At 23.0% G+C, this 11867-nt stretch overlaps 1 protein-coding gene across 1 annotated transcript; it reads right to left on the reverse strand.

The window, feature by feature from the left end:
- Positions 1 to 906: 906 nt before the first annotated feature.
- Positions 907 to 3978, reverse strand: LOC128962374 (serine palmitoyltransferase 3-like). The gene is made up of 9 exons (XM_054308750.1): positions 3931 to 3978; positions 3721 to 3867; positions 3017 to 3319; positions 2774 to 2928; positions 2504 to 2649; positions 2211 to 2429; positions 1500 to 1952; positions 1234 to 1369; positions 907 to 1144 (listed from the first exon to the last, which is right to left on the reverse strand). The coding sequence occupies exons 1-9, from the start codon at positions 3976 to 3978 to the stop codon at positions 907 to 909; spliced, it is 1845 nt and encodes a 614-aa protein (XP_054164725.1).
- Positions 3979 to 11867: the final 7889 nt, after the last annotated feature.

The following is an 11867-nucleotide window of genomic DNA, read 5'->3' on the forward strand; positions in this document are numbered from 1 at the left end:
TATTTTATTTGAGAAAAACTACTACTGATAATAGTTTTTGTAAACAATAATTGAACATGGTAATTAATTTTTTTTAATGATATATTAATATTTATATATAAAGTTATATAAATTAAATTTATTTAAAAAAATATTGAAAAAAATAATTTGAATTATATTATATAATATATTTGATATCGATTTTTTTTATATAAATTTATAAATTTTGATAAAATATTTTATAGTTTAAAAATTAATATTAATATTACTTTATATAATAATAATAAATAAATAAATTGTTTAATTTGTTGGGTTTAAAAATTGTTATAAAATAAATTATAAATAATCAAAATTAATTTATGCAGTTTTTAAGTTAATATTTTTTAAAAAAATAAAAAAAAGATTATAAAACTAAATATAATAAAATATAATAGTAATTATTATTATGTAAATTTAATTAAAAAATATATTATTAATTATAATAAATTAAAAAAATAAATAAATATACAAATTTATCATTGAATAAGTTTATCTCTCTAAAAAAAATTTTGTTTAATATTAATCAATTCAATCATATTATACATAAACAAAAAAAATTATTAATTATCATTAATTTAATCAAATAAAATTTACATATAATATATATATATATATATTTAAAAATTGATTATTTTCCAACTATTTACAAATTGCTGTTTAATTTTTCATATTAATTAATTATTTATTAATAATATAATTTATAATCTACTACTGTATATAATATATATATTATTATAAATAAATAAATAATTATTGTATGTTTTTCAAATATTAATTATTATTATTAATTAGAAAAATATATTATTAATAATATTTTTTTTTAAAATTACTATTATCTGTCTATTTATTTATCTATAAATTAATTAATAAATTTAATTAAATTTAATTTTAATAGACAATTAATTGTTGATCTGTTGATTGGGATCTATTGGATCTGTTTTGTTTTGAATACTTGATGGCCACTTCATCGCCAATACTATCCATTACGTCCAGTGCTTTGTCCAGCATTTCTTTAGTGTGCGATGCGGACACACAAAACCTGACCCGACCGGTGGTCAGCGGAGTGGCCGGAAAGGCGGCACCGACTGTACCGATACCGTTGACAAAGGCTTGCCTGACGACAGCACTAATTAGTAATAATTATCGGTTATTATTAATAATAATAATTAGATTTTTTTTGTGAGGAAAGGGTGGATATTATATATATACACATACGCTATCTTTGAGCAAAAACATATCATAATGGGAACAACTGGCGAATCATTGTTGCCGTAGACAACAAAACCCATTTGTTTGAGCCGCTGGCGAAAGTATCGGGCATTTCGGGACAGTTTTGCGATTCGGTTTTTACCTTTAAAAAAAATATAATTAATTTTCTTATATTAATAGTTTTGATAAAAACATAATATGCCATCCCTTCCCACACACACACACACCCACCCACCCATACTCTCTCTCTCTCTCTTTCTCATTGCTCTTACCATCATCGGTGCCAACGTTGCCCATAATAACATTGATTACCGAAATAATTTGCTGGACAATACAGGGAGCTATCGACGATCCATAGGTTGCCCCTTGCGATCGGACAGCAATATAGTCGATAATGGATTTTCTGCCAGCAATATAGCCGCCGGCGGCACCAAAACTTTTGGTAAACGTTCCCATCAATAGGTCGATGTCTTTCGGATCGCAACCAAAATAGTCGGCCACACCGCCGCCCCTCTGGCCAATGGCACCGATACTATGGGCTTCATCCAGATAGACGTAGCACTTGTATTTGCGTTTCAATTTGATAATTTCGGGTAAGTTGATTATGGTACCCTCCATACTGTAGATGCCCTCGACAATTATGATTATCTTTTTCCAGGGTCGGTGCGTTTTGTACTGGCCATCGACTATATGTTTACGCAATTTTTCCTCCAAATCTTTCATATCTGTATCACATATAGTAGTAGTAGTAGTAGTAGTTAAGTAGTATAGACAGGTATTATTTAAAATGAAACAGTTATGTGTGTGTGTGTGTGTGTGATGCTAATAGATTTTTAGAGGGCGGGTAAGTATAGTGTGTAAGTATATGATTAAGTGAGTGATTGATCGATTGAGTGAGTGAGTGAGTGTGTGTGTGTGTGTGTGTGAGAGAGAGAGAGAGAGAGAGAGAGAGAGAGAGAGAGAGAGAGACCGATTATACTAACCATTATGTTTGAACAGTGATATAGTGGATCCCGATTTCTTTGAGCCCAATATAATGGACGCGTGATTGTATTCATCGCTCAATATTAGGGCTCCCTTTCCCGCCAGTGTCGGTATATTAGTCGAATTGGTGGCAAAGCCCATACCGAACACAATACTAGATTCGACACCTAAAAAACGGGCCAATAGTGACTCCAGTTCCCTATGAATAGCGGTAGTGCCTATTAAAAAAAAACATATATATATATATATATATATATCTGTTTAGTATTATTAGTTAATAATTACTATTTACCGATTTCATGTCGGGTAGAGCCCATCCCAACACCGTATCTATCGATAACTGTTTCGACTCTATCGACATTTGGACCGCTATTTTCGGCAAAACCCAAATAATTATATGAACCCATATTTATAGCGCGTGTGGTTGTACCGGGAAATCTGGTCAACAAAATTATTATATAATATATATATTAATATTCTGTATATTTGGTGGTGGGTCATGGGTGTGGGTGGGGGCAGGGGTTGGGTTAAACAAAACATAACAACAACAAAAAAAACCCACTCAAATGTCCAATTAAAATCATCGGTTTTACGGTCCATGACATCGATGTAGGCTCCGGGCACGCAAGTAATGGGCCGATTGCAGCCATCGCATACCCGCCGATAGATATTGCGGGTAAAAAAACTTTCAAAACTCTGATATAACGGAACGTAATTCTAGTGATAAAAATAATTAAAAAAGTTTTTAGTTTAATAATGATAGAGTACTGAACCCCAACAAAAACTAAATTTATGACTGACTGACCTCCCGGTTCGCCTCTTTGGCCGATCTTGTCTTTTCGATGCCAATGTTTCGCAAAAAATCTCTTAAATAGCCAAACAATATAAGTATTAAATAACTTAGACAACAGAGTAGTTGTATATGAATGGGCGGCTCTTCCTTTCCGTTGGGCACCGGTGGCTGTCGCGGTGGCTTATGTAGATGATTATGATGTTGATGACTACTAATAATACCACCATTTGATAGATTGTTGTCTACAACAACACCACCACCACTACCATCATCTGACTGTTCGTGTTGTTGTTGTTGTTGACTAATTTTTATTAGCTGTTGATCGCATAATTTAAATAAAATAAATTAATATTATATATATAATAAATTAATTAATTAGTTAGTTGAACACACCAAACCATACACACCTACCTACCTAAGCGGTATACAGTAGTAGTAGTAGTAGTCTACCAGTGCTTATTCTCATTCATTGATTTAATTATTTTTTTTTAAATAAAATTTATATAATCTGCATATATATTATTATTATAACATTTATAATTGATAACTAAATAATTTTTTTTTTAAATTTATGATTGAGAAAGCACCGGTAGATTAAATACATGGCTTAGGTGTGTGTGTGTGTGTGTGTGTGTGTGTGTGTGTGTCTGTGTGTGTGTGTGTGTGTGTGTGTATGTGTTAAATAAATAATATACGACTACTACTAGTGTACTCACAGACACGGAATCGATAGCCGGCCTATCCTTTTGCTGGCATTTCCAATGATATCCATTAGTTTTAGTAGTATTGGTAGTAGTAGTAGTAGTAGTCAATCGTTGGACACATTTATTATTACCGCTACTATTATTAACAACAACACCATCACTACTATTATTATTAATAACAACTCCATTAGTAATAATAGTATTATCATTGATTAGAGTCACTGCGTTAACAGTGTCGACAATCGGACAGTAATTACCGTCCGGACCCATGATTATCCAGTAGTAGTAGCAAAAAAAACTGACAAAAAAATTATATATATATATATATACTGTTTATTAATTATATTATATATATATATATTGTATTTTTAAAATAAAAAACTGATGATTATTGTTGATGATGTATTAGATGAGAAAATAATAGTATAAAAGTAATAATAATAATAATTGCGATAAAAACAAAGTTTTCATTTTTTTTTAAATAATAATAATTATTATTATTTAAACATTTATGCAAACTATTTATTATTCATTCAAAAAAAAACAAACATTTTAATTATAATATTTATTCATCGATTCACTTGAATCGCTGAACAAAATATATATTCAATAAATATATATATACTATATATATATATAAAGTGTACAAATAATATATTTGTTTTTTTTATTAATTTATTTAAAACAAAACTACTAAAAAAATAAATAAATAAAATTTTGAAAATTGATTTTTCTCACAGGTGCATTTTAGAAAAATTATTATTATTATTATTATTATAAGTATTATTTCAATTTTTTGGTGTCGACACCAGTGAAAAAACACGTAAATGAAATGCTTGAGCAATCACTTGACTTTTTTTGGTGGGCATTGAATATAAGGTTTTTAAAAAAACATAACATCTCTCTCTCTCTCTCTCTCTCTCTCTCTCTCTCTCTCTCTCTCTCTCGAGTCATGTTTTTTAAAGTTAGTTCATGAATGAAGATCAGAGAGGAGACCATAGAGAAAGAGAGAGAGAGAGAGAGAGAGAGAGAGAGAAGTGAAAAACCTGTTATTGAACTCTTAAAAAAATACTGAGAGAAGACAGAGTTGAGGGCAAAGACATTACAGGTATTTATCTTTCAAGTGAGTGAGTAGTACTCTAGTAGTAGTTCTCAGGTGTATTAAAGGCCAGACCTACACACACACACACACACACACACACACACACACACACTCATACATATATCTACTTATAGTGAGAGAGAGAGAGAGAGAACCGGCATTTACTCAAGAGTGTAGGTATTACCACACACTCAGAAAAAAAGAGATCATAGCTTAAGATAAGAGCAGCCAAAAAAAATCTCTGTATTATTATTATTATTATTATTATTATTATTGCTGTATATTTAAAAAATTTCCGAAAAAAAATCTCTGTGAAAGTGCTCATCACATCATTTACTTTACTTATATATATATATATATACTGTATATTATATACAGAATATATAACTTATATATATTATATGTATATGTTTTTAGTGTGTTTGCTGCCGACAATTATGATAATTTATTTTTTTTTGAAACTTTTATTTTGTATATCACACACATACACACACTGTATATCTTTTAAAATTTATATTTCAAATACATTTTATTTTTTGATAGTTATCATTATTAACAATATCACTAATAATAATAATAATGTTTTTCAAGAGTGTCTACTATATATATATATTGTTTAGGTTCATTATCCACATAATATTACATAATATTGTTAAAATAAACACAATTTTTATTATTATCTTTTTATTTTAAAAAAAATAAAAAAATCTTAAAGCAATTTACAGCCAAAAAAATATTTATGAAGACATTACACTTAAAAACAATTAGCAATGAGTTATTATTATGTAATGTTTTTTTTAAAGGAAATCTCTCTCTCTCTCTCTCTCTCTCTCTCTCTCTCTCTCTCTCTATTTAAGCATTTAAAACAATAATTTTTATTTTACGTATGTATACTATATATATATAAGTATTTGTTATTTAGGAAATAACATGTTTAAAAAAAGGTCAATAATTTTTTTTAAAAGAAATAAATTATAAAATTTATTATTATTAAATTATTTTTTGTTGAAAATAAATTTTATCTTAATCTTAATATTTATTATCACTATTTTTATTATTATTAATTATTTATATATATATATATACTATACTACAGTAAATACTAAATCATTAATCAAAATAATATTTATATTTATTAAAATTTACTGTATGTCTAGTAAAATTTTTTAATAATAATAATAATTAAAAATTATACTATTAATAACTTACCTATTATTAAATAATTATTATGAAATTGTATAAAATTCACAATTTTTATTAACTATTATATAGTATATAAAAATATTAGTTATATTTAAACATTTAAAACAAATATATTATTTACACAAAAATTACTTAAAAATTAATTTTAAAAAATATATTTAAAATAATTATACAAATACTAGTTAAAAATTTTTAGTTAATTAATTAATTAAATATGATTTAAAACTTTACTTAAAGAAAATATATTTATTAATATTTTGATAATGATAATTCATAAAAAAATATAGCAATTACTAATTATTAATTTCTAACTTATAAAAATTGTAAAATAATATTATGATCTAATAACTAAATAAATGTTAAATCATTTAAAAAATTATTTTTTTTCCTAAAATTTACGCAAAACACAAATTTACAAAATAAAAACTTGCAATATATATAAACTAAAGTTTTTAAACAAACAAAAAAATATAATTGAATAATATATTGATTAAAAAACAACATAAATTATTAATAATAATGATTATCTATTTAAAAATATTAAATGATAGTCAAAATTATGTTTTTAATAAGTTATTATATTTTTTTATAAATGTAAATTTATTTAGTAAGCGCTTATTGTAAGTTTTTTTTAAATTTAATTTTTTTAAATATATAATTTTAAATATATTTAATATATTGTAAAAAAGTGCATGAAAAAATAAACAGTATTAATTATAAATATAGTTTATTTTTTTAATAACTAATATTATAATTTAATTAAATTTGTTTAAAAAGTTATACAAGTTAATTTTGACAACAAAAAACATATTTGACATAGCTAAACAATAATAATTTTGCCTACAATATCAATACAATTATTATTATTTTTATTATCATAATCATCATCAATTTCGATAATTTTATTATTATTATTATTATTATTAATTGTATTATTTTTAAATATGTCTACTATAATCAAAATAATTGCTATGATAGACATTATTGAAAATGTCATATTTAACAGCCATTGGTTAATTTCACTCTAGAAAATAATAATAATAATTATTAGTATTTAAAATTTGAAAATATTATAAATAAAATATATTATTATTATTATTAAAAAAAAATAACTATAAAAATAATTAATTACAATTTTGCATATGAATGGCGACAAACCATACGATAGGATAATAATATTGATTAATAAGATATTGAATTTTGTTGATCTCATTGATATAAATTTGAAAATTATGCAAATATTTGTATAGAAAACTATTGAAACCGAGATCCTAATCAATTGGCAAACAATTTTGCCAAACAAACCATTGCTAATATATTTTATGGATTCAAATATTTCTGGATATAAGTAATAACAACAAAATAATTAAATTAAATTAAAAACATGATAATAGATATGATAATATTAGATGATATTAATAAATATAAAATTAATAATACATTTTTCTAATAAAATAATATTCATAAATAATAATAATAATAATAAATTGTATTAACATTACAATAATTAATAAATATATTAAATTATCTTATTTTAAGATAATTTTAATAAATTATTGATATATTAATATATATATTGTATATTAAATATTACTTTGTTATACATTATTAATAAATACAGTACTTACCAGACAATGATAAACATAATGTACTGATTGTTATAATAATAAATGCCATAAATATAATAGATTTTGATGAAACTTTTAGATTATAATTATTAATATTGAAATCAATTGTATTATTATTATGAATAATAATTAAATAAATCACAATCGCAACGATGGCTTGAATTATAATAAACGAATAGTCATAATAATGACCGTTTGAATTGATATCAAGTTTCAAGTATTGGGAATATTCTTCACCAAAAAATATAAATGATGTCAATAGTAATCTACAAATATATATATATATATATAATAATAAAATTAATTATATTTAGTTAGAGAGAGAGAGAGAGAGAGAGAGAGAGAAAGAGAGAGAAAGAGAGAGAAAGAGAGAGAGAGAAAGAGAGAGAGAGAGAGAGAGAGAAAGAGAGATAACATACATAAATAATTGATTATTTAGTTTAGTTAATGTATAATCGCTTAATAATAATGATTGTTTTGATTTAATTGTTGTCTCATTATTATTATTATTATCATTATGATCATCGACATCATTATCATCATTATCATTGATAATATAATTTACATTATTATTAGTAGTAGTAGTAGTAGTAATGATAGTATCGTTCAAATCGATGACATATAATTTAAATAAAACAAATCTAATATTTAAAAAAAAAATAAATATTAATTAATATCTTAAAAAAATTATTTAAACAAACAAAAAAATATTACCCCAAACATAGTAGTGGCAAAAATGAAAAACTATTAAATATCTGTATAATCTTCCAGTTATTGATAATGGATATGAAATATAAGTTCAACCATTTACCAGCAATTGATCCCAATATTGCCGATAGATAGACAAACTTATTGTTGGACTGATGATGATAATGATGATTATCACAATCATCATCATCATCATCATCATTATCATCATCATCACTGAGTTTAAGCTTAGCCATCATTAGTACAATCAGATAAAAATTGATACCAAAACTAACTGTTGCCGTAAATATTAAACCCATAAAGATACCGATATCGGTGGCCAGTGTAGCTGACAAATTGGTGCCGACCATCAGTACGCCCGATACTATCAATATTATTAGCAAATAGTTTATCTCCGAAAAACATAGAAACACTGCCGACACTAGAAATCCGATGCTTGTTATCAATGGCAGCCAATTAAGTATCCATTGATTATCGCATATCAATTGTAACTGATTTTTTTTATTTGAAAAATAAATATAATTATTACTAATATTATATAATTATTGTTAAATTATTCAATAATTTTTAATTTTGAAATTATCATTATTTTTTGTTTGTTTGTTTAGTTTTTTATTAATTAATTATTTTATTGATTGATTACCTGATAAATGATTGACGATTTATGATCTGAAAAATACCAGCCATTTTGACACCAAGTGATGGCACCGATTGAATAGTCGACAACAATTTTTTGTTGATGATTGTGTTGGTGGTGTTGGCCATCGGTAGTATAATTAGCCATATATTGGTGACAATGCGAGTGTGTATTGGCCGCAATATGCCGCCGATATCTTAGTCCAACTGGTACCTGATCCCAATAGGGTATACCAGAATTTTTCCACTCTTTTGGCGACCATTGGCCACTGGGTACCGAAGCCGGTGGCCGACAGTAGTGGTCAACCGGTTGGCTAATATACTGTACCGATAGTACGTAACTTGTAAAGTATAGACCAGTAAAAAATGCCAACAAATAGTTGATTAGTTGAAGTCTAGTAATTGATTTATTAGCCATTTTTATATATATATATAATTTAATTGATTTTAATTTTTTTTAGTTAATATTTGCGAAATATTTAATAAAATTACTAACTTTTTAAACAAAAAAAAAACAAAAAATTTCAATTGAAAATATCAGATATTTTTTTATAATTTTATTATTATTTGAATTTTTGACACAAATTAAATATTAATTATTGTGTGTATGTGTGTGTTGTTTTAAATAAATATTTTTAAAAAAAAAATATAATTAAAATTACAAATAATTTTTATTTTTATTAAAAAAAAGGATATTAAATATCAAAGTGACTCACATTTGATTTCACAATTTTTGATATTTTTGTAATAATAATAATATTTATTATTTATAATTAAAAAAATCATTTAATTATTAAATATTAAATTAAGTAATAAAAAAATAAGCTCACAATATGTTCATAATTTTTTTTTTAGATAATAAAAATGCATAAATTAAATACCAATCATATTTTGTTTGTTTGTAAATATATAGAAATACATTATTTAGATGAAAAAAATTAAGATTATTATTTGAGATAAAAATTAAGGCACATTTAAATGTTTAATAAATGTTATCACAGTGTAATCATAATTATTAATTTCAAAAAAATAAATGTTAATTATTTTGTTACTAAATTTTAATTGCAAAGTTAAATAATATCATAAATAAATATGTTTTTGTGTTTTCATTAAAATTATTTTCTCTCTCTCTCTCTCTCTCTCTCTCTCTCTCTCTCTTAGATATATTTAAACAACAACGAAAAAAATGTTACTAACATTTTTGTGTTAAATAATAAAAATAATTTAAATATTTTTAGTTGAAATATTTAAATAACAAATTTCAATAACACATAATTTATAATCTTTTTTAAAAAAAAAAAATTATATTATAATATAATATTATTAGAGTATATATATATATATATATATATACAGTATATAATACTAATAAACCTATTCATGTGATAAATATGATAAATTAAACTCAAAAAAAAACAATATAATAACTATTAAATTCTATATACATTTTTTTCAAAAAAAAAATCATACAAATGTTGTAAAATAATAATAAATAATACTTATAATAATAATAATTTAATTAATGAGTAAAAATATTTTTGTTGATGATTTCCAAACACACACACACACACACACATACATACATATATATAGACACAAAACTAAACGTAAAATATATATATATATATATATATATATATAAATAAAATTATAAAACAAATTGTTTTTTTTTGTGTTTTCAATTGTTTTCAATTCTTGATTCCTCGGAATCGCTTTCCATTAGTAGGGACTCGAACTCACGTTTCAATGGTTTCTCATCTAAATTAATAATAATATTGAAAAGTGTCGTTTGATTTTCGGTGAAAGAAAGATAATCCAAAAAAAAAGAAAGAAAAAAAACACAAAAATTAGGACACAATTTGGCACAACATTCAGATATTATATATATAATAAATATAATATTAAATAAATTTTAGAAAATATAAAAACAAAAACTTAATAAAAGTTAAAATTTAATAATAATTTTTTTTGACAATATATAGTGTATATAAAACAACTCATTTAAATTAAGAATTTTTTTTAAAAATATTATTTATTTTTTTTAAATGAATATATTTTGTTTCAATACCTTAATCATTAAATTTTTAAAAATTCAAATAAACGAGAAAAAAATATTTAAAGAAATATTTAATTAATTTATAATTAAGTTTTTTTTGTATAAAATCAATAAATATTTACAATAATAATAATAATAATATGATATAATTAAAGTTTAGAGAAATTAATAAACAATTTATAGAAATAAATTTTTTTTTAATAACAACTTATAAATATTATTATTATTATTAATAATTTACTAAATAATAATTAATTAATAAATTGATAAAAGTTTTCCCAACATAACAGTTACAAATAATGAAAACAAAAATATAAATATATATATATTTATTTGTTATATAAATATAAATATGTTATTTCTTAATAATTATAATAATAAATTTAAAGTCTAATTGATATATATATATATATATATATATAAAAAACCTAAACATATGAGTAAATCAATTGGTTGTTTGCCCAATAAATTGCATTTTTTATATTATAATATTTATAAATAACAACTTTACATAATAATTATAATTATTATTATCATAAGTAAAAATTAATTGTTGACTAAAATTACAGGTAGGCTATAATAATATAATAATTATAATAAAATGATATCTATTATCTTAATTTATTTAATTATAATGAATGTCAAAGTTATTAGTATATATATAATTTAAATATATATATATATTAATCAATAGATAAATATAATAATAATAATATTCAACAAACAGTTATTTGTTTTTCAAAAATTAAAAAACAAAACAAAATGATTTTACAAAAAAAAATTCATTTGGTTTTTGTTTGTTTTTCTCCAAAATTATTATTACTTT

The sequence above is a fragment of the Oppia nitens genome, unplaced genomic scaffold, assembly GCF_028296485.1.
Source record: "Oppia nitens isolate AA-2021 unplaced genomic scaffold, nextdenovo-longstitch-racon4-pilon3 scaffold14_pilon_pilon_pilon, whole genome shotgun sequence".
In the NCBI taxonomy this organism is placed as follows: Eukaryota; Metazoa; Arthropoda; class Arachnida; order Sarcoptiformes; family Oppiidae; genus Oppia; species Oppia nitens.

Bases quoted from the DNA above. Each gene is read 5' to 3' on its own strand.
- LOC128962374 (XM_054308750.1), bottom strand. From the start codon at position 3,978: ATGGGTCCGGACGGTAATTACTGTCCGATTGTCGACACTGTTAACGCA. The intron at 1,953-2,210 runs GTTAGTATAATC...TATGTGATACAG, and splicing joins ATCACTGTTCAAACATAATG to ATATGAAAGATTTGGAGGAA. The intron at 1,145-1,233 runs GTATGTGTATAT...ATTACTAATTAG, and splicing joins TGTTTTTGCTCAAAGATAGC to TGCTGTCGTCAGGCAAGCCT.